The following is a 24,644-nucleotide window of genomic DNA, read 5'->3' on the forward strand; positions in this document are numbered from 1 at the left end:
CCAGTCCACATAACCTACCTAGGGGCTACCAAATAACCAATCAGCGCCCTTATTTGACACACCCAGGCACATTTTTGTGCTTGTGTTGCTCCCCAACTCTTTTTTTACATTTGAATTTAGCTCATGGGTAAAAATAATTGTGCATATAGTCTGTTATAGTCAGAGAAATGTAATACAGAGGCTGCCAATACACTTTAAGATCTGCTTGTTTAGTGAGGTCAAACCTATATGCTGGGCCACATTAGAGTGATCCGCTTATTTGGCCCCAGGCCAAAGATCTGATCATAATAGGAATATGTGTCTGCCTTATCGATTTGCCAATGCAGTCCTTGCCTGATGGGATTTTCCAACCTGATATATCTGGCCTGTATTTAGATATATGTTAGGGAGGGCCCATAAACAACAGATAAGCTGCCGACTTGGGCTGATTTTTTTGCTTAAATCTGCTAATGTATGGACAGGCTAAATCTGCTTTTTTTATGGATCTGCTGTGGATTAGGGTCCATTTATTCCCTATCAAAGTGCTTTGTCTTATTTAATCCAAAATTACTTTCAGGTCTGCCAGATGGCCTCTGACTATTCAAGAACATGTGCCAGTCCGGACAGCATCCAGAGTGGGGAAAACCCAGTAGTATCAGAGACTTGTGAAGTATATGTGTGGGGGAGTAACAGCAGCCACCAACTAGTGGAAGGAACTCAAGAAAAAATCTTACAGCCAAAACTGGCCCCTTGCTTCTCTGATGCACAGACAGTGAGTATCCTCCAGTGCTATTATTTTACAGTGGAACTGTGCCTTCAAAAACTGTGTTTTAACTAGGACCCTTGACTTTTTGGGTCGCTAACATTAGATCATTGAAATCTGGTAAGTACTGAACACTTTTACTTTAATTAATGCATTGTAGCCTCATCAAAAAAATTATATCTTTTCTTTAGAAATACATTTATTATTTAAGATGTTCAAAAGCTTTAGGTCCACTAAATGCACAAACTTTTCCCACTTTTTTAAACAAATAAAAAATTATTGTAAGCCCTGTCTTTTTATTAATTAAAAATGAATGTGAAACTTTCTTACTGAGGTAAGGTGATGAAATCCACACCCCCACAAAAATAAAAATTTCACAACACAACCCTTAGCATGGCATTTCCATTCACTGTGTCCAGATCATGGTCAAGCAAGACACAGGGAAAAATTCTGGGGGGATTAATTTATCAGCAACAGAGTGGTAGCAGCAACAGGAGTAACATGGTGGGGAGATTGCAACGAGGGAGGGGGCCTCCAAGGCTGGTGTGCTGTTCCCTTGATACCCCAGATTAATACTAGTATAGGTCAAGTTAATGAAACTTGCAGGTGGTTGTTCACTGGTGTTGCTCAATGTTGCTCCCAGTGTTGCATGGCAGTGGGCATGTCCACATACACTATATACAAGGTTATTGTCATCCAACATATCGTAGTCAAATGTATCTGTGATGTTTAACCAGCTTCTCATTCAGTTCCTGCAACTCGGTTTTCAAGAACTTCTTACCATTGTCTGTATTTGAGAACAACCCATGTTGTATAGTAGCATGTAGTAGCATGGGTTTATTCCATTTCAAGTGTGCTAATCCACTGTGCATATATTCTATATCTATTTCGAACAGGTATTAGCCTCTAGGGTAGAGTGTAGCTGATATTGTGATGTGAATTTTAGCCCATAGCATACAATTTTATTGAATTTCTGCATTGTTACTTTTTATTGGGCTGCATTCCCATGTGGATGCTTACTAAATTATCAATTCTTGTTTTGCTCTAGATGATGATTGTTTAGTACATTTGTAGTAAGTTTTAGTTCTTTCACTTTCAGATCGAAGCTGGACAGTACTGCACTTTTGTTATATCGACTGATGGCTCAGTTAGAGCCTGTGGTAAAGGGAGCTATGGAAGATTGGGCCTCGGAGATTCCAACAACCAGTCTACTCTGAAAAAGCTAACCTTTGAGCCTCATCGTTCAATCAAGAAAGTTTCCTCTTCAAAGGGTTCAGATGGACACACACTAGCCTTTACCACAGAAGGAGAAGTCTTTAGTTGGGGGGATGGTGACTATGGCAAGCTGGGTCATGGAAACAGTTCCACACAAAAATATCCAAAGCTTATCCAAGGGACTTTACAAGGAAAAGTAAGTGACCAAAAGAGAAAAAAAAAACTTTCTTTTTATAACTTTTTCACTTCCCTGCTATGCAACCGTCCTTTTACTTTTGCAGGTTGTGGTGTGTGTTTCAGCTGGCTACAGGCACAGTGCTGCAGTTACAGAAGATGGAGAGCTTTATACATGGGGAGAAGGAGATTTTGGTAGACTAGGTAAGTATTTCCTAAATATATTTTTTGTTAATGTGATATATAGTAATTTTCCTAAAGTTTAAAATTATTTTATTTACACCAAATGTGAACAGAGAGATGTTGGTATAAAATAAAAATAATGCTTTTCTGCCAATTGTGTTACTGTTCTTTTTCTTTTTGTTCCTAGTATGTATTTTTTGCATTATATACATTGGAGCTGGTTAATCTGTTTAAAGGAGAAGGAAAGGCTAGTAAAGAGTTAATCTCAAACTGCAGGCATACCTTCAGTTGTCTCAATAGTGCCCTTAAGTCTCCCCATATTTAACCTGTTCAGAAGATCTGAAACCAAACAGGAAGAAAAACATGCTGAGCTGTGTAAAGAAAGTTCCCATAATGCCACAGACCTGCAGACCAAACTGAACATGCTCAGTTAGTTAGACTATGAATCAGCTTCCTGCTGATTGGCTCAGATCCACATTCCTAAGGGGGGGGAGTGAGTTCTTAGCATTCTTGAGGGAGGGGGGTGCAGGAGAGAGCAGAGACCAGAAAGCTGCGTGTCTGTGGCACAGGAATTACAGACATAACTAATCTTTTTTTCAGAGAAGTCAGTGCAGCATTTCTGTGAGTGCTTATGGCCTTTAGACCTTTCTGATAAAGCTTACTTAGTTTTTACCTTTCTTTCTCCTTTAAAGCTTGTTTAAAGGGAATCTACTCACTCTCCAAGTCTTGTGCTTTTATCAAGCAGAAAAGCAAGGGTAAAGAAACTTGGTTTGTTACAATGTCAGAAAATTATTGGCATTTCTGGTCATATGGGCTAGGAACTGCACCTTTAAAACTAAAGCTAAACCGTTAAATATGCAATTTTGTTTCCTTTAGTTTATACATTTAGAATATTTTAAGAGTGTCTGTACCTAATTGGATTGTAGCCCTTTTTTAATTTGCATAATCACTTTTTCTTTCTAGGTCATGGAGATAGTAACAGCCGGAACATCCCAACTCTAGTAAAAGATATTAGTAATGTGGGTGAGGTGTCCTGTGGTAGCTCACATACAATTGCCTTGTCTAAAGATGGGAGAACTGTTTGGTCATTTGGAGGAGGAGATAATGGTATGTATAACCCAAAACTATTGTACACCTACATGTGGAGCAAAATTGGGCTAATCCAATTGTTAGGCCAACGATCATATCAGAGGCATGTGCAGGTCCATCAGGAAAGACTATATTGATGTGCTGATGTAGTTCTCACCCAACAGAGAGAAGCTGCCAACTTAGTCTTGGGATTTTAAATCTGGCCATGTATAGCCAACATAAGCCTCATAACACATATTTTCCCTGCCAGCAGCTTTTTCGCTTGAGTTAAGATTTCTGAGGAAACACTGGAGGGAAATCTTCCTGAAACTTATGATTCAGGCAGATTTTGGCCTGAAAACGATCAAATACACATTTTTAGTCTGATAAAATCACTTTCTAGAGGGAGCACTTTGATAGTCTTTCTCTACAGCAACACAGCCATGACCTTTGTACTGTTTCCCCTTCCCATTTTGTTTCTGGGACAGGGACCTCATCCGAACTGTGTATTGAAACTTCTAGAATTGAAGTATTTATTTTCACTGCTTAATTTATAACAACCTCATTTGTGTAAATCACTGTGTAAATTTCTGGTGCAATATAAATAAATAAAATACAATTATATTTGCCTGTACCAGCCTGTCATTATAATTAATGCATGGCGGTTAAAGTAGGGAAAAAAGAAACCTGTGTTTGTCATGAGCCTAGATATGTTTCTCAGAGTATATAAAAACCACAGATGACGTTGACTAGGATGTCCTAATTTATTTTATCACAATTATGTTCCTGCTGAAAGGGTCTGTCTGGACAATGTATGCATGTCATTACCATATTAAAAATAATATTGTAGACCCTAGTGTACCTTTTAGGATTATTACATGCAATTCTAGGTATTATGATAATGATAGTTTGCATGAAGCAGTGTCATAAGATTCTAGGTATTAAATCATGACACAAATTAGTATCTAAAAATTGTATGATCATCACTTTGGACTAGTCAGTGTTAAAGTTTGCTATACATGCACAGATAAAATTGTGCAAAAGATAGCCTTTGTGTGTGCATGTATACTGGCCTGGCAATATATGCTTATATGCATGTACAGGTATTGAACCTATTATCCAGAATGCTCGGGACCTGAGGTTTTCCAGATTTGGATCTCTGTATTTTGGATCTCCATACCTTAAGGCTACTAAAATATGATTTATACATTAAATAAACCCAGTAGGATTGTTTTCCCTCCAATAAGGATTAATTATATCAGTGCTGTCCAACTGGTGGCCTGCGACCCCCCCCCTCTATGTGGCCCCCGACCTGTCTGGCTGTTTTGATGGCTTATCTTTATGTAAGCTTTAAATGGTATCAGAACTATGATTAACTGGCCCCCTGCATGGTATGACACCTCAGATTCAGGCTGTAAACCCCCTGTATTGTTTAAAAATGTAATCCCCTGTGTTGTTCACACCTTTTAATCTCTAAATTGTTCACCCACTGCATTGTTCACACCTCAGGATCAGACTGTAAGCCCCACATTGTTCATCTGTTCACACCTCAGACTGTAGGAGCAGTAGAAGCCCACAAATATATAATTTAATATATAGTATTGTAGGAGCAATGCCAGCATTGTGTCACTGTATGCTGTCTGTGTGTGCCATACTCTGCCTGCCCTATGCTGCCTGTGTGTGCCATACACACAGGCAGCATAGGGCAGGCAGAATATGGCACACACAAGTAGGGTAGGGCAGGCAGAGTATGACACACACAGGCAGCATAGCACTGGTAAAGTATGGCACACACAGGCAGGGTAGGGCAGGCAGAGTATGGAAGGTTATTGCTGTACTACCACCATTAATATGGGTATGGTCATGTGATAATACAGGTGTAGTTTAAAAAGGGGTGTGGGCAAAACTGACTTACATCCATCATGTAGGCCTGAAAAATTCCAGCCCTCGGTACCACAGAAGTTGGACAGCACTAAAATATATACTAGGTGGGATCAATTACAAACTTCTCTTTTATTACAGATTAATTAATTTTAATGCTTATAATGGAGTCTGTGGGAGATGGCCTTTCTGTAATTCAGAGCTTTTGGATAACCGGTTTCCAGATAACGGATCCAATACCTGTACTATATAAAAAAAAAAAAACAAAATCCTTTCTGTTCCAGCTGGCCCCTACTAGCAATTTATTTTGCAGGTAAGCTGGGACATGGAGACACTAACAGAGTATACAAGCCCAAAGTGGTGGAAGCTTTGCAAGGAATGTTCACTCGGAAAGTATGTGCAGGGAGTCAGTCCTCACTAGCCTTAACCTCTACTGGACAGGTAAGCTAAAAAATGTAAAATACCTTAAAAACAATTGTATAAGTGTAACAATGTATAGCCTTGCCATACATTTCCTTTCTAACATCCCCGCCCTGTCTTCTGTGCTTCTTCTTCACTGTGACTTCTCTGTGATCCCAACTTCTGTCTAAGCAAAGCCTTTAACCCATATATATAATCTTTCCCTCCCAACCAAAACTTGCACTTTTGGCCCTTTTCTGAAAAAAACTCCTTTCTACCATACCTGAAACAGGGACCTAAGCCAGGGGTGATATTATTTCATCTTGCAGCACACTAATAAAGTGTTATCAGAGCACAAGTCAGATAACTGTGGCACCCTGAGAAGTAATGAATTTGTCTAGCTCCATGCAAAATTTTAAAATTACATATAAAAAATGTCTGCCTGAGCTTTAAAAAAAACAAACCCCCCCCCCCCAAAAAAAACAAACCCCCCCCCAAAAAAAACTATTTCAATGCAGGGTTCTGCTGGAGAAGCTTTATTAACGGATGCGTTTTGAAAACATTCAGTCCCTCATTCAAGCAGCTGCCTGGTTGTTAGCATAAATCAAATCCTAGCAGCTAGATTGCTGCTGAAATTCTGAACTTTATTATTTTTTTCAAAAGTTGCTTAAGGAATATATTTCTTTTAAGCTTCCCTCCAGATACAGGATCCAGGATAAAGACAAATTGCATGTAAACAGTGGTTCTTATTTAATCTAATAAAAGTTGGTGGGCAGATTAGAAAAATGTAAGGCTGATGGCGACGGAGCAAGTTAATTGCCCCTGGTAGCAGAGATCTGTTGTGGGCAACTTACTCACTCCATGGGCCATCAGCCTAAAGGGGTACTACATAGATTTGTGTTTGTGGTTTTTTTTTTTTATTGTTTTAGCTCCTTCCTTTATAATAGAAAATAATTTTGATTATTTATGAATAATTGTTAAACCTGTCACCTAGAAATAATTCCAAATTCTTTTCTATTGTGTTTGTCAAGCAAGATAAACTTGTGCTATGTAAATGATATATATCATATATAGGAGACCTGATACTCATACCCATGCACTGGCGTTGCAGGCAATAAATCATTGACAGCTGAGATTGGTTTTCATGTTTAATTTGAAAAAGGCTTTTATTATACAACTTTTATGTCTGGGTGACATGTCCCCTTTAATTCTTTTTGGTAGCACCGGGTAGTGGCTTTTTTGAGAAGTGCACTTGCTACAAGTATTATCTATCTATCTATCTATCTATCTATCTATCTATCTATCTATCTATCTATCTATCTATCTATCTATCTATCTAATCTATCATCTATCTATCATCTATCCTGGTTTTATTTTAGAGTTTCAAGGAGTGAATACTGTTTCATTTTAACTACCTGTGTTAACCTTAAATGACAGTCTGCTCTTCTAACACCTGCGATTGTTGTGTTTAGGTGTACGCATGGGGCTGCGGAGCCTGCTTAGGCTGTGGATCTTCAGAAGCTACTGCCCTGAGGCCCAAACTTATTGAAGAGCTAGCTGCCACCAGGATAGTGGATATTTCAATTGGAGACAGCCATTGTCTAGCTTTATCTCATGGTATAATACTTATTTACAATGTTTGCTTTAAAGGAACAGTAACACCAAAAAATGAAAGTGTTTTAAAGTAATTGAAATATAATATACTGTGGCCCTGCACTGGTAAAACTGGGGTGTTTGCTTCAGGAACACTACTATAGTTTATATAAATAAGCTGCTGTGTAGCCATGGGGGCAGCCATTCAAGCTGGAAAAAAGGAGAAAAGGCACAGGTTACATAGCAGATAACAGATAAGACACCATTGTATTCTACAGGGTTTATCTGTTAGCTGCTATATAACCTGTGCCTTTTCTTCTTTAGAATGGCTGCCCCCATGGCTAAACACCAGGGTTTATATAAACTCTAATCTTTCTGAAGCAAACACAAAACTTTTACCAGTGCAGGGCAGCAGTACGTTATAGTTAGATTTGTTTGAAATATATACATTTTTTGGTGTTACGGTTCCTTTAAATTGAATTTAAACTAGCACCAGCACAAGCTGTACTTGACTAGGCATTGTACCTGCTAATATCATGTATTTACATAACCGCTTTAAACAGCTATGCTGGCTGGCTGTGGGCCTGGCCGCCACTGCTAAATGACTGAAGCAGTCATTGTTTCTTAAAGTTGCTCTGCACCGATCTGTCTCTCTCTCTTGTTTGAAGGAACTTTCAGATGCTTCTCTGCACAGTTTCCTCTCTTTTTCTTGTTACCTTTGTAAAACTGACTAACATGAAAAGGTGACAACAGAGCATCGTAGCCATCACACATGATAAATATTAAGATAAGGAGTCTCATTTTAATTTGAGCTAAGATAAGTGTTACCTGATTACACCTCTCTGTGTTATAAATGAGTGATTTTATTATATCCTTTCCAGAAGCACAGTAGAATGTGAGTAGCCAACTTTGCCAGCTCTGCCAAGCTGCTATCTCCACATACAATAATTGTCCTGATGTTAGCATGGAATTTGAGGACGTCTTTGAAGCATTACAAAAGACTTCTGTATTTTGAGGTGTATAATGCAGTGGGAAATAATTGTTCTTAGCTCTATATGTCCTCTTTTAATTTTGTAGGGGATTTAAATCCTCTTGAAATTAATCTTAAATACATTTTAGAGAATCAAATCACAGTGGCTTGGAAAATGGTTAATGTATTTTTTTCTCCCTTAGATAATGAAGTGTATGCTTGGGGCAACAATTCAATGGGTCAGTGTGGCCAGGGCAATTCAACTGGCCCTATTACAAAACCCAAGAAGGTGAGCGGATTAGATGGAGTAGCCATTCAGCAGATCTCAGCAGGCACGTCACACAGCCTGGCATGGACTGCCTTGCCAAGAGACAGGTAAAATATGACCAGATAATTTTCCATTGTATTGATAATTTTATATACCTTGCTTGGGCAAAAAAATGCTATTCCTATAAACCTTACTGTGCAGAGTTTTGATGGATTACAGGCCTAGTGAAAGGTATTAAAGGGGAGCTATATCTAAATAAAAATTCATGCAATGCAATTTTTAACTCTTCGTTAGCTATTTTTTGTTTTTTTCAAAGATATTAGCTGTTGGAAATAGCTGTTGAATAATAACAAATGGAAATAAGAATCTAAAAACAAACTAGAAAATGAATGTATATTTTTAGACTCTTATTTACATTTGTTCATAATGTTCATAGATATAGTCTTCACAAGGCAAAGTTGCGGCGACTTCGGCAAACCAAAACGACATACTTTTTTTTTTTTTTTTCCACCGGAGGTTTATATTATTGCTGGTGGGAAAACATTTGCAGGAAATTACTCACCCCTGGTAGAGGAGATTTATCATGAGCATCTCCTAGTGTGCCACCAGCTTAAGAGTTCAAATTTTGGTTGACTGAAGGCTAAAGATTAAGACAAATCCTGAACCAAAATCTGTATTTAGTGCTCTCCACATTCCTCACAATAAATAATTCTCCTTGACTGGTATTATGAATGTAGCCCTTTCTGTGCTATTCTGGTTTATGTTGTTTTGTGTCCTATTTTAGACAAGTGGTGGCCTGGCACCGTCCATACTGTGTTGATCTGGAAGAAAGTACCTTCTTTCACTTGCGTTCCTTTCTGGAAAGATACTGTGAAAAAATAAATAGTGAAATTCCACCTCCTCCTTTCCCTTCTTCCAGGTATGGCTTTGGTTTTATAAATGTGATATTTACCTTGTAATTTGTATGCTACCAGTATTGACTTTTAAAAAAATTGAAAGTGTTTGCAATTCATAAGAGATGTAGAGAGGTGTTCTTGCTTGCAAGTGTATGATCTCTTCAGACAAAGAGAGATAATCAGAACTGTAATTACATTTTTTTTCTTATAGCAGAAAGCAAATGACAACGTTTAATATCATTAGAGTTTATGTTTAGTATTGTTTTTGAATCACATGACAAAATCATACAAAATAATTACAGGTCATCATGGTCCTATCATAAGTCCTATGGTATTAGTAATCCAACTTTTTAACAACTTATCTTTAATCGAATAGTCTCTTACTGGAACTTGTTTCTTTCAGAGATCACCATGGATTTTTAAAACTTTGCTTGAAAATGCTGTCCAACCATCTGGCCCTGGCATTAGCTGGCGGTGTTGCTACTAGCATCCTAGGACGACAGGCTGGACCACTTCGAAATCTTCTTTTTCGTCTTATGGATGCCAGCGTCCCAGATGAGATCCAAGAGGTGAAATTTCTCTTCTGAGTCAGTATAACATATATATCTATATACATAACATAAAATAACACAGTTATTGCCACAGCTCTTCATTAAAAACATACTGTGTAGTCAGAAAAATATTGAGCTACTGCATACCATTTGAAGGTTTGCACTGCACTCCTCACTTTGTGGTTGACTTGTATTATATGTTATTCAGAAAGTACACATGCATTTGTGTAAACCATAAATGTATAGGAACATCGGATCTAATATCATAGTGACAGTAATTTAGATTGAAAAAGGCACATGTCCATAGACTTCAACCTTTTTCCTTTTTTTTTTTGTCTAAATGAAACCTGCCTAACAGCAGTTGATGTGGAACCCCCATCTGAAGCCCCTCCAATTGGCCTCAGAGGGCCAAAATAATCCTTCCTGACTTAAACTGACAAATAGTCCAGTCCCTGGATCAACTTTGTACTAAGAGCTAATTTCAGTAGCAAAAAATGGCAAAAAAAAAAAAAAAAAGATTAAAAAGATTGTTACTTTGACTGAATGTCCTTGCAAATGTTAGGCACCCCCACGACTTTATTTGCTTACTTGAAACCCCGGCTAGTGCCCCTTTTAGGAGAAAACTGCACCGACCCTGTGTATATGTGGGCAAGCGTTCCTTCTTTGATGTTTGCACATGCGCAGTAGAGTGAGAAGCCAGCTTGAACAAAAAAGACGATGCAGGAGCATCGGCCAGGGGTTTCAGGTAGGCGATTACAATCACAGGGGGGTGCCTAACATCTAGTGATTAAGCCTTTGACTTAAAAATTAGTAAATAAGCCTCTAGATCAACTTGATTTTCCATTTTATACAGTACAGGTATGGGATCCCTTATCCGGAAACCCATTATCCAGAAAGCTCCGAATTACGGAAAGCCTGTCTCCCATGCCTGACTCTTATTTTGATCAAATAATTCAGAATTTTAAAACGGATTTCCTTTTTCTCTGTAGAAATAAAACAGTACCTTGTAATTGATCCCAACTAAGATATAAATAATCCTTATTGGATGCAAAACAATCCTATTGGGTTAAATTAATGGTTTATTGATTTTTTTAGTAGACTTAAGGTATGGAGATCCAAATTACACAAAGACCCCTTATCTGTAATACCCTTGGTCCCGAGCATTCTGCATAACGGGCCCTATACCTGTACCATACAAACAGTAACTGATTATATTAAGCACTATTGGCATTGAATATTAATATTTGTACTTTGCTTGATAATAGTCTGTAAGATACATTACAAAAAGTGATGATCAATGGAACATTTGCTTGGATCAGTGTTATTAGTGGAGTAGATCAGGGATCTGTCCTAGGTGCTTTGCTTTTCGATTTGTTCATAAATGGCATGGTTGACATTGTATGTGTTATGTGCTGTCTTTATGTTTGCTTATGATAATAGATTATGCATAACTAATAAATATGAATATATACTATATATCGATATATGTAATATTGAAATATGTGCATGTCTATTTGTGCATGCTGAGAATCATTTGGAGTGGTTGAATTTCATGGACATTTGTCTTTTTTTCAAAATTTGTAATTATGCAAAGAAATATGGGTTTATGTATTCTGCATAAGTGGGATGACCCAATTACATACCTCACTGCTCTAAACAAGAAAGGCAATGCAGCAAGTACTTTTAAAAGAAGAGTGTCAAATATTTTGAACACTTGCCTGTATACTATACATAGTTTTACATTTTAAATGTATTAATTGTTTTCCTGCTTGTGATAGTGGTAATGTTATTACTTGTGGCCATATTTTTTGTCTCAGGTTGTCATTGAAACTCTTTCTGTTGGAGCCACTATGTTACTGCCCCCTCTTCGAGAGAGGATGGAGTTATTGCATTCTCTGTTACCACAGGGACCTGATCGATGGGAAAGCCTTTCAAAAGGCCAGGTAAACCTGACATACAGTCTTGTTTGGGTCAGCATTTGTTTGTCCTTAGTGGTAGCTATATGTTTTTTTTTTAACATACTGCTCGGTAAATACAGTTCTCTATGATATCGGTTAGAAATAGAGGTAGAAATGGCATGACTGCTATTGTAGCCAGAATGCAAAAACCTCATATTTCCGACTCGGCTATTTCCTTATCTTGCAGTGATTTGGCATTGTATAAAAACAAAACACGTTGGGTGCCAAAATAATTGTCACTAGAAATGCACATGTAAGCAGTCAGGCATTTGCCTTTTATCACTTAATTCCCTTAAAAAGTAATGGGAGGGGATTTCTCTCTGCTGGAATGTTAGATAGCTAATTTTGACATGATAAAAAAAAGTAATCATTTTTTTAATTACTAAATTTCAATATTAGTTTTTATGTTTAAAAAAAGCAAATCATTTTATATATTTTGTTTTATTGGCGTTTAATCCCTGCACTTAAAGGAGAAGGAAAAGCTAATAAAGAGTTAAGCTGCAGGCATACCTTCAGTTGTCTCAATAGGGCCCTTAAGTCTCCCCATATTTCTCCTGTTCAGAAGATCTGAAGCCAAACAGGGAGAAAAAACGCTAAGCTGTTTAAAAAAAAAAGTTCCCATAATGCCTCACTCCTGCACCAAGACCCAGACCAAGTGTACATGCTCAGTTAGTAAGACTATGGGGCACATTTACTAATCCACGAACGTTTTTTTTCGTCGCCGTCGCAATGTTTTCGTATTTTGCGCAACTTTTTCGTCGCCATCGCGAAAAATTCGGATTGGTTTTTCCGCCGTTTACAATTGCTCAATACGAAAAAATCGCGACGGCGATGGAAAAGTCGCGCAAAATACGAAACAATCGCGACGGCAACGAAAAAGATTTTTTTCCATTCGGGATTCGGATTCGAGGATTAGTAAATGTGCCCCTTGGAGTCAGCTTCCTGCTGATTCGCTCAGATACACATTCCTAAGGGGTGTGTGTGAGTTCTTAACATTCTTGAAGAAGGTGGGAGCAGGAGAGGGGAGAAAGCAGAGAGCTGCGTGTCTCTGGCACATGAATGACAGACACAACAAATCTTTTGACAGAGAAGTCAGTGCAGCATTTCTGTGAGTGCTTATGGCTGTTTTTACATAGACCTTTCAGATAAAACTTACTTAGTTTTTACCTTTCTTGCTCCTTTAAAAGTCTTTTGTAAAGCCTCTTTTTGCAGCTAGAGCAATATCTAATGTGTGCACATGTAGACCTGTAAAGATTTGAGAGAATTGTAAGAGTTTTACTGCTTCTTTATGCTTTTTGTTTTTATTAAATGAAGAGCTTTAAGGGTAATCAGACACATATAAATCATAACATTCAAAATTGTAAGAACAATTACCCAGTTTCCCTTTAACTATTTATTGTGAGTAACAAGCTTGTTTTTTTTTTTTTTTAAAGAGCCATAAATACTAAAACCATTTTTAATAGTATATTTGTTATCTGTTCATCTCTGGAACATGAATGGTACCATATGATATATTATTTTTTTTTTTTTTTATATCTTAAACACAGTTTTACACAAATTGCTGAAAGCAGTTTAATATTATTACTGAAGTTTATATGAAACCCTATGACTTTTGGTTTTACTGGCTCTTTTAATTTATTGGTACAGGTTTCATTTAATGAAGATTTTGTATAGCTAGCCTTTAGGGCAATGCCCTAATTCCCCTCCATAGCTTTTAACTGTAATTGCCCTGACCTTCCAATTGCAGTTGAGAGTCGAGCAATTAGTTTCCAAAAATGCAGTAGTATGTATTACTAAGTGATAAACTCTTGACTCACAATTGCACTTGAGGGGGCAGGGTGATTAAAATTAAAGTCTATGGAGGGATAATTTTAGTTTTGCTGTCCACCAGACTGGAAGTAGCATGGCCAGCAAAATTCTCACCGTAATCAGTGTGACCTTAGGCACTAATAAATTCTTGTTTTCATTTCTGGCGTTTGCTACAGAGGATGCAGCTAGATATCATCCTGACCAGTTTGCAGGATCACACACATGTGGCATCTTTACTGGGTTACAGTACACCATCTGATTCTTCTGATGTCACCTCCTTACCTATGACTTCTGATCCCAGTTACAGTTCACAGGGAAGTCACCCAGATACTCACCTAGCTGAAATTTTAATGAAGACCCTCCTGAGGAACTTGGGTTTCTATACGGTAAGAATACAACTAACGTAAACTAGAAACAAATGGACCTTAATACTGATGTTCATACTTTAAATACTTTACCTAATGCATATGTGTGCACATGCATTTATGATTAGTAAAATATGCCAGTTCTTTTGCTGGTTTTTCTGTTTTAGTTTTAATTGAGGCTGATGCTAGAATAATAGTAAATATGAATTGGGAATTGAAATAATAGTAAATATGTGATATTATTAGCCATATTTATTTGCATGTGTGTGTGCGCGCGCACACACATGCCTCTCAGCTATTTCTAGGAGATGATAACTCATCTAGGTCAGAGCTATTCAGCGTTTTTTTGTTCAAGCTTTCAAGTTTGGTCTGGGCCCCTTTATGTCATTACAAGGTTACAGATACTGTATATGATAATACTGAATTAAGAAATATTTTTTCTGTACAGTATTTTAATAAATGTGCGAAATTATATCTGGCTTTTTCTGTATAAGCATTCATTGTGTTGTTTTAATGTAATTTATAGTCACGTGACCGCTATTTTGTAATCTATATCTCTGAAAAAGACAAACTTGAGAAAACCTGACTGTACAAAAACTTGTCCCATATCAGAGTAAGTCCATCGCTTTCAATGGACTGTTTGCTGGGACCTGTTATCCAGAATTCGTGGGACCTGAGGTTTTCTGGATAAGGGATCTTTCGATAATTTGGATCTCCATAACATGTCTACTAAAAATCTTTTCAGTATCGAATAAACCTAATAGGATTGTTTTGCCTTCAATAAGGATTAATTATATCTTAGTTGGAATCAAGTACAAGTTACTGTTTTATTATTATTACAGAGAAAAAGGAAGTTATTTTTAAAAAATTTGAATTATTTACTTATAATGGAGTCTATAGGAGATGGCCTTTCCGTAATTCGGAACTTTCTGGATAATGGGTTTCCGGATAAGGGATCCCATACCTGTACACAGTTGCTATTGTGTTCGTGACTCCAGCTTGGCTTTTGCATTCTCAACAGGCTTTTGTCCATGATGTAACTTGGCCTTTCTTCTTCAGAACAAGTCAAATATGCAATTCCAACACCGCCTTTTGACTTCAGTTTCATCTGAAGGATAATTTTTGGATTTTTGTTCTTTGTTAAATTTTTAGGTAAAACCTAAAGGAACCATACCCTAATGTAAAGATAAGAATTTTAGCATTTCTAGCGTTCCTGTTTTTTGTTGCGTATATATAAGATTCCTTTATAAAAAATTAAACATTCTTATCACAGGATCAGGCTTTTGGCGAGCTGGAAAAAAATAGTGACAAGTTCATTGTTGGTGCTTCCTCATCTGAAAACAGCCAGCCAGCTCACCTTCATGAATTACTCTGCTCTCTACAGAAGCAATTGCTGGCTTACTGTCATACTAATCATATAAGTGAGGTAAGTACCTACCAAGTTATTATTTGGGCCACTTTAATGCACTGCATTTACAAATAACTTTACATCAGAATGAATGTATTATAACCTAGATTTTTAATATGTTTTTTTTATTTTTAAAGCATCAATACTTCAGGCACCCATCAGAGACACAGAAATTTACCCCGTTACCAGTTTTAAAAAAAATAATAGATAATTAACCCTTTAAGTGTAAGCAGAATTTGACATTTTGGTTCCCAGACGTTTTGTAAACATTCTGTGCTCTCTCAATTTAGGGGCTTTTACTGGGTGAAGGGTTAAGTTTGGGTAGGCAAAATATATATTGTTTTTTTTTCAGGAGAACCTGAGCTTTCCAAATCTGACATTTCTGAAAATCTGAGTTTTTGTGTATTTCCACTTCTGGAACAAGATTTAGAGCTTGAAATACAAAAATAAATAAATAAATAAATGCTATTTTTCATTATATCAGAAACATATTTTATTTTATAGACAAAAATACAACTGATTTGGAAAGCCTCATGTCTTCCGAACGTGCCAATACCTGATATTTATAGTTTTATGGATATTTCTGACTTCTATAGATCAAATACTGAATCCGAAATGAGTAACCATGCCTTTCAACTCCCAAGTACCCAACGGCAATGCTTTACTGAATTTTTTTCTATAAAAAAAATTATGAAAATTCTAAAAAATCGCTTCAAATCTTCCACTTTCAAGGATCATATCTCCCACATAACATTAGGTACCAAGAAAATACATCCTAAATCTGAAAGCCAAAGGTCCACTGAACAGTTTGATGCCCATTGTGCATAGGATCCCCAGTGTATCTGGCATTTAGAGACCCCAAAAGGATGTTAGTACATACAAATTGCCCTGGAGATCTTTTTAGCTACTGAAAATTCAACATGTTTACTGCATTTTCTGTGGGGTAAAAACACAAAAAAATACACTGACCCCCCCCCAAAACCATATATTTTTGGAAAGTACACATTTGGGCGAATTCAAAATTGGTCTTTCTACTCCAAACTACAGAGTCGCAATGCTTTCCCAAAATTGCCGGTTTTGATGAAATACCTGAAAATCACATCAACTCTTCCATTTTCAAGCACCCTATCTCCCACATAACATTAGGTACCAAGAAAACACACCCTAAATCAGAAAGCCAAGGGTCCACTGAACAGTTTGATGCCCATTGTGCATAGGATCACCAATGTATCTGGCATTTAGAGACCCCAAAAGGACGTTAGAGCATACAAAGTGTATACACTGCAATATAAGCTAATGGCATGTGCATTATGTGCCATAAGATTCCCTAACAGTATGGAGACCCTAGAAAACTATACATTTTTCAAAAGTACGCATTCTGACAAAACAAAAATGGGTAAATACAACTTTCTACTGCAAACTACCAAACTACAAAGTTATGCTAAACAGAACGGTTTTTATGACATTTCTGAAAATCGTCACAAAGCTTGCATTTTACCTCATTATGTATCCCCACATTTTGTAACTTATCAACATAAAACTTTCTAAATATGAATGCCAGGGCTCTACTGAATAGTTTAGCATATATTGGCCAAACTACGTGCCGTACAGGGGCACACAAATAAAAATAGTGCATATGAATTTTCACATAAGATACTCCGGCTCATGCAAATTTGGCACCCATTATGTGCATTATGTGCCATAAGACCCCCTAACGGCACAGAGACCCTAGAAAACCATATATTTTCCGAAAGTACACATTCTGACAAAACAAAAATGGGTAAATACATCTTTCTACTGCAAACCAGGCACCCAAATAAAAATAGTGCACATGAATTTTCTAATAAGAGGCTTCGGCTTGTGCAGTTTTTGCACCCGGTATGTGTATTATGTGTCATAAAACTCACTAACAGTACGGAGACCCTAGAAAACCATATATTTTCCGAAGGTACACATTCTGACAGAACAAAAATGGGTAAATACAACTTTCTACTGCCAAACTACCAAACTATGAAGCTATGCTAAACAGAACGGTTTTTGTGACATTTCTGAAAATTGTCACAAAGCTTGCATGTTGCCCCATTATGTACCCCACATTTAGTAACGTACCAACATAAAACACTCTAAGTATGAACGCCAGGGGTCTACTGAACAGTTTGATGCCCGATATGAATAGATTTATCAAACTATGTGGGGTGCAGAGGATGCCAAATTGAAATACAGCAGACAAAATATCCATGTGCAAAGTAACAAAGTAACAAAGAACAATGTGAAATGCAATAAAATTGCTAAAAAAAAATAAAAATCAGTAAGATCAATGTTTTTTTTTTTTTGCCTAGTAATATCTGCAGTCAGAATAACAGTTGAGTATTTTGGCATGGACAAATAAGTTTTACAGACAAAGTCAAGCGAACAGCAACTATGAATAACTGAAAATGCAATAAAATACCTAAAAATGCAATAAAATCACAGAAAATGTAGTAAAAACACCAAAATAATACACAATAGGTATTGCGCAGAGCGGTTTGCGAATACGCTATCCGAAATGGCAATAAAACATTTTTTCAGGCAAGAATAAAAATGATGCGAAAAGTGTGTGTGTACACTGGGTAAAATGTGTTTTTTGTGCATGTGTGTGTGTGCAAGTAAGTGTGAGTGCTGTGAATGTGTGAAACCCCCAACCCCCCCAAAAATATATGTGTGTGTGTGTAAGTATAAGTGTGTATTAGTGTAATAATTGTGTGATGGTGTGTTTGTATGTTTATTTGGCACTAACCTGCAGGAAGGGGGGGAGCAGAGGGGGGAGCTGGGGAAGGGAGATCTCGCCCCAGGAGCCACTTGTTCCCCCCCCTTGTGCTTGTTGCCTAGGGGCTGGGGAGCAGAGGAGCGGCTTGAAAAGCCGCTTCTCCGCTCCCAAACCCAGTAGTGCAGCAGGACGTAGAATCTACCTCCTGTGGCACTTAGGTACTTTTATACACAGGACATAGATTCTACGTCCTGTGGCACTTAAAGGGTTAATAAGGGTTAATAATAAAAATAATTATAAAAATAGACTAGAAAAAGCGGAAAAAATCCCCAATTCGAACAGCTTTGTATTGACATCTTTATTTGAGTCAAACTGGAGTGGCTTCAGTTTTTTTTTGTTTTGATTTTGTTGCTTATCTCTGGAAAATTTTATATTAGTGATGCACCGAACCCACTTTTTTGGGTTCGGTCAAACCCACCCAGAAGGATTCGGCTGAATCCCGAACCGAATTCGAATCCTAATTAACATATGCTGATTAGGATTGGAAGGGGTTAAAAATTGGCGCGTGCGGCTAAATTTTTTTTCCACTGACCATTTAACCCTTTCCAAATTATAATTAGCATATGCCAATTTATGCTAATTTGAATTCAGTTTGACTGAAGCCGAATCCTTCAAAAAAAAAAAAAACAGCCTGGATTTGGGCTTACACTCCTACAGGCAATTATATACTATTATTTTGTTCTATTTACTGAATGTTTGTCTCTGGATCAGCTGAAAAATTAAAACTGCATTTAAAAGAAATTAGTGGAGAATGGGTAACTAAACATTTCTTTTCCTCAGAATTCCAGTAGTGTTGCCCTGCTCCACAAACACCTTCAGCTACTACTGCCACATGCCACAGATATTTATTCTCGATCTGCTACACTTCTTGAAGAAAGCCCTTGGAATGGAAGCGTAGGAGAGAAATTGCGTGGTAAGTTTAAGGAAGGCCACCATATGCAATTAGCTGCTGTATAATCAACCAGAACTACCTATGTTGTCCCTGTAACTGTGAGTATAACACTGGATTCAGTGTTTATTCTTAATTTTGTATATGTTATATATGTCAATAGCCATGTAGTAATTAATGCATTGCTTATCTGTGCATTCCATTTTTATAATGTGTTAAAATGATGCTGACACATTCTTGGATTGGATTTTTGACAAAATCCTTTGGCTTTACATTGGTTCTTAGCTGACCTGACTGTTTTCCCTGCAGAAGTAGGTTGTGTCTTTTATCCCTAAAGATGGCCATTCGCTGGTCAACCCTCCACAGCCTCTGACCAGCCATAAGAATGGCTGGCTGCATTCTGTGTTTCCTTAACTGCAGGAAGTTAAGAGGAGCTGCAGCACTGTAGGCATAGTGCATTGACAGACAAAGTTTTCAGTTTGGTCAGTTAATCTATAATCTAACATATAATCAGGATATTGTTTAGAAGCTGAACCCTTAGCCAATACATTTGCCCAGATGGTTGTACAGTATGGCCAAAATTGGCCAAGGTGCCTTTAAAATAATAGTTTAGGACCATTTTTAGTCAGTTGCCAGTTTGAAATGAGCCCTGATTGCGGATCTTCGGGTTTCGGGCCACCCTATGCAACAGTATTATAGAGTAAATACCTTTGACCAGTCTTTGGTGGAATCATACAAATATGCTAAGTTGCATCCCCTTTACCAGTTTAGTTGCACGTCTCTGCACTCTCTCCAGCTCATTAATATCCTTTTTAAGGACTGGAGCCCAAAGCTGCACTGTATACCCAAGGTGAGGCCATACCAGAATCCTATAAAGAGGCAAAATTATGTTTTCATCCCTTGAGTCAATGCCCTTTTTTATACAAGGCAGCACTATATTTGCTTTAGTAGCTGCCGAATGACATTGCCAGTAATTAGACAACTTATTATCTACAAAAAACCCATAACTTCACTTGTACACATTGAATAACTTCACTTGTACACATTGAACCTCATTTTCCAGTTTGCTGCCCAGTTTTCCAGTTTTGTCAAATCGCTCTGTAAAGCGGCAGCATCCTGCATGGAACTTATAGTTTAGCACAATTTAGTGTCGTTGGCAAAAATAGAAACAGTACTTTCTATGCCCTCCTCCAGGTCATTAATAAATAAGTTAAAAAGCAAAAGACCAAGGACTGACCCCTGCGGTACTCCACTAACCACACTGGTTCAATTAGAAAATGTTCCATTTACCACCACACTTTGTGATCTATCCATCAGCCAGTTTTCTATCCAATTACAAATATTATGTTCTAGGCCAATATTACTCAATTTGATCAGACTAATTTAGTCGCCTTTTATGAGGAAGTGAGCAGGAACCTCGATGCTGGAATGGCAGTTAATGTTATCTACTTGGACTTTGCTAAAGCATTTGATACTGTACCTCACAGAAGGTTAATACCAAGATCTGTTATGCATAAAACCATGCTGGCACAAACTTATAGTATTGTGAACTGCAATGTATTCAAGTACCCTATTGTTAAATATTGGGTATTGGAAAATAAGTTGTATCCAGGCCTGAATGGGTTAACATATTTCAAATGTGCAAACTGACTTGCCACTCTATACCTCTATACATACACTATCCCTCACATATACCATTGTTCCCTAAGTCTGGAATATGATTGATTGGAAACATATGGTCTTAGGGGTAATACAGTGGGGGATGGTTTTCCAACAGGATATACACTCACCTAAAGGTTTATTAGGAACACCTGTTCAATTTCTCATTAATGCAATTATCTAATCAACCAATCACATGGCAGTTGCTTCAATGCATTTAGGGGTGTGGTCCTGGTCAAGACAATCTCCTGAACTCCAAACTGAATGTCAGAATGGGAAAGAAAGGGGATTTAAGCAATTGTGACCGTGGCATGGTTGTTGGTGCCAGACGGGCCGGTCTGAGTATTTCACAATCTGCTCAGTTACTCGGATTTTCACGCACAACCATTTCTAGGGTTTACAAAGAATGGTGTGAAAAGGGAAAAACATCCAGTATGCAGCAGTCCTGTGGGCGAAAATGCCTTGTTGATGCTAGAGGTCAGAGAAGGGTATTAGTATGGTGTTCCTAATAATCCTTTAGGTGAGTGTATATCAGCAACAAAATATTGTTTTTGCCTGGCTTAATCATTGGTAATTTGTATGTAACTTTTGTAACTCTTTTCCACACATTAAATATACTTTAAATATCACCTTGGTGAGTGGTGTTTGTTGATCATAGTACTTACACAAATATATTAGAGAAAGGATAATTATAACACCTATCCCTTATTACCCATTCCAAAAGCTTTCCTACTACTGATGTCAGACTAACAGGCCTATAGTTTTCAGACAGAGAACGGGATCCCTTTTTAAATATTTTTAAATTCCATATTTAAATCTAGACTGAAGTGGTGGTGAAATACCTTAAATGCAAGCAAATGCCGTTCCATTTTAAGTAGTGATGCCTAGCCTGGCATTTAGGGAGTGGAAGCACCACTAAAAATGCTGAAATGCAAAGTACAGATGATTTCCAAAGTCTTTTTTTTTTTTTTTTTGCCTGCTCCTTTTTTTAAAATTCTGCTCCTTGCCACAAAGTGCACTACTCTCACAACTAACATACTATATAAGCTAGGGTACTACAGACAAAATGGTCTGTGGTAAATATTTTGTTTTATATACTAAGAATACAACTTCAGGGAAATTTTATATCAGAACTTTGAAGGTGTTGATATGACAGTAAAATAAATATTTTGAAATAAATTCCAAAATGTTCTTTTAGTTAGCATGCAGTAGACTTAAAATGTGATTTCATTGACCACTAAAATCTCACCCAAAACTACTTTCAGTCTAAAAGTCGAAATTTCCTGTATAATGCAAATGGTTATCTCCATATTTTTGTCTCCTTTCTGTAGATGTCATCTATGTGTCGGCAGCTGGCAGTATGCTGTGTCAGCTTGTAAATGCATTGCTACTGTTGCCTGCATCAGTGGCCAGGCCTCTTCTTAGTTACTTGCTGGATCTACTGCCCCCTCTAGATCGCCTGAACAGACTGTTACCTGCTGCTGCTTTGTTAGAAGACCAAGAATTACAGTGGCCACTTCATGGTGAGCAATTTCTTAGTGTATGCTTCTTTATTAATATTGTATTCAGTGATAGGTAACATCCCGTTCTGCAGATTTTGCACGTTCACCTTCTGCTGAGCTATGTGCAGATTTTCTGAATTCTTACCTCTGTGGTAATATTTATGTTTTCATGCTTAAAGCTACTATATACATCTGCTGTACTAGCAGAAAAAATAATTAGGCCTAGATTTACATTTCTGGTATCTTCCTCCGTTAAAAATATGCCTGCTACCAGGTCCCCATTGTCATCTTCCTGGTATTTTCTCCTGTGTCACTTCTTGGTTTTGGTTGTTGTGCAGAGAGGTAGCCAGCTGTAACTGTATCCAGTTAACCCTAGTAGGCCTATAATAACAGTACCATGGATCAGGGAATGTATCTTTAAATGTGCATGTGTATGTAATCACTATGCAGTGCGCAACGATTTATGCATGCTCATTACCTTTTTGTTTATGTGCTTCAGGAATAATTACTCTTAAATGCCAAGATTATCCCAGGGTAAATATGGATTCTTATTAGACTTAGTAGATGGGACTGCCATGCCAATTTCCATGGTCTAGCCCATGCCACTTTAATTAGACCTCCCTATGCAAACATAACTCCCTGTTCTGCTGTCACAGTTGTACTTCTGCTAGTTACAACTTTATACCACTTTATAACTTTGAATTGTTGATATGATTCAAACTTGTCTATGTACACAAGCAAAAGTACTGACCAACCAATGTTTTTTTTTTTTTTAACTTAAGAAAGTCTATTCTCGATATTTATTTATCCCTAAATGGAGAATAGTATTTGTGTCAAAGTATACAACTGTGGTAAATGCAATTTTCATCTGTACCCGCAAGAAAAAGTGTAGTGTCTAAAGCTGTGGTACTACATAGATGAAAATACATTTTCTGTAAAACTGATACATGTATGTGAAAATGTTAAAATTTTGGTATTATTTTTGTTTATTTGTACTTTTAGGTGGACCAGAACACATTGATCCTGGTGGAGTATCATTGCCTGCACCTGCTCAGTCATGGGTCTGGCTTGTGGATTTGGAAAGGACAGTTGCACTGCTTATTGGAAGATGCTTAGGTGGAATGTTACAAGGTTCTCCAGCATCTCCCGAGGAGCAAGATACAAACTATTGGTTAAAAACTCCTTTGTTTGGAAATGGAATAGACATGGAAGTGCCTCAGTTAGGTTAGTGAACTTGCTAACTTTAGCTTTGCTGCCCAATGCAAACAACACCACATCTGCTTTAAAGGAGAAGTAAAGCTATCAGGCATTTTATTCCCAATAGATTAGTCACGATAGTGCAAGATATAATGCTATATTTTGCAGAATGCTTTACCAAACCTAAGTTAACAGCCCTAGAAGCTGGCAAGGAACAGCTCAGCTCAGATTAAAGCTGGGATGGGGGGAGGAGCAAACTAAGCTTGTGCCGCGCCCTGAAGGATTTTTCTGAGAGCAGGAAGTCTGACACAGAAGCTCATGTATACAGAATAGAAGGAAAGAAATGTGGTGTTTCTTTTCACTGGGGACTGAGAGCATCAGTTTACGTGTTTGTGGATGTATTTACATAGACTATTCTGATAAAGCTTACATAGTTTTTCCTTCTCCTTCAAGTACTCTATATCGCACAATAAATGAGATATAGCAATGGGCAAGTATGGTAGTGTTTTGAGCACAGCTGTTTCTCTCCTTCTTACAGTGGCATTTAAAATTCTCTGTGCCAATAGGCCTCAAATGATAAATCAGAAACTTGAAAAAATCATAGTAAAGGTAATGCATTTATTTTGTGTATTTCTGTATGAAGCCTAATTCAACTAATGTTCTTTTCAGACAAATGTATGAGTGCTCTGCTTGAAGTGTCACTTTCTGGTAATGAGGAACAGAAAACATTCGATTACAAGTTGAGACCTGAGGTTTCTCTTCTGGTGGATTTGGCAGTTGGGTCCACCAAGGAGCCAGCACAAAATTTGTGGATCAGTATGCAGGATTATGCCATTAGCAAAGGTATGTGGACGAAGAGAACATTTTAACCCTTTGCTTGACTAAGGGGACTTCCGAGTCTGATCGCGTCAGTCCCCTAAGGGAGAAGTGCAGTATTCAAAATGGCAGCTACTTTTCATTTACATACTGCCATAAGTCATCAAGTGAATGAAAAGCAGCAGCTTGTAGGAAGGGCATTCCGATTGTTGCTTGGTGTGTTGTACTTTTAAAGTTGAAAGGTGAGGTTTGCATATATATATATATATATATAATATTGGCCAGTATAACTGCT

At 37.5% G+C, this 24,644-nt stretch overlaps 1 protein-coding gene across 7 annotated transcripts in view; it reads left to right on the forward strand.

The window, feature by feature from the left end:
- Positions 1-24,644, forward strand: part of herc1 (HECT and RLD domain containing E3 ubiquitin protein ligase family member 1) — a 138,826-nt gene that overhangs the window by 35,374 nt on the left and 78,808 nt on the right. For 6 of the 7 annotated variants that reach the window (XM_018092387.2, XM_018092388.2, XM_004915969.4 and 3 more), the window contains exons 4-19: positions 557-751; positions 1,842-2,153; positions 2,239-2,335; positions 3,278-3,421; positions 5,577-5,704; positions 7,135-7,279; positions 8,429-8,600; positions 9,278-9,412; positions 9,793-9,958; positions 11,758-11,883; positions 13,884-14,093; positions 15,346-15,498; positions 19,067-19,199; positions 22,166-22,357; positions 23,339-23,560; positions 24,203-24,376. In XM_018092387.2, the coding sequence (XP_017947876.1) occupies positions 557-751; positions 1,842-2,153; positions 2,239-2,335; positions 3,278-3,421; positions 5,577-5,704; positions 7,135-7,279; positions 8,429-8,600; positions 9,278-9,412; positions 9,793-9,958; positions 11,758-11,883; positions 13,884-14,093; positions 15,346-15,498; positions 19,067-19,199; positions 22,166-22,357; positions 23,339-23,560; positions 24,203-24,376 (2,704 nt within the window). Of the gene's footprint in view, positions 1-556; positions 752-1,841; positions 2,154-2,238; positions 2,336-3,277; positions 3,422-5,576; positions 5,705-7,134; positions 7,280-8,428; positions 8,601-9,277; positions 9,413-9,792; positions 9,977-11,757; positions 11,884-13,883; positions 14,094-15,345; positions 15,499-19,066; positions 19,200-22,165; positions 22,358-23,338; positions 23,561-24,202; positions 24,377-24,644 lie in introns of those variants that run through there. The other variant, XM_018092391.2, reaches the window with a different exon arrangement.

Source organism: Xenopus tropicalis, chromosome 3 (genome assembly GCF_000004195.4).
Source record: "Xenopus tropicalis strain Nigerian chromosome 3, UCB_Xtro_10.0, whole genome shotgun sequence".
In the NCBI taxonomy this organism is placed as follows: Eukaryota; Metazoa; Chordata; class Amphibia; order Anura; family Pipidae; genus Xenopus; species Xenopus tropicalis.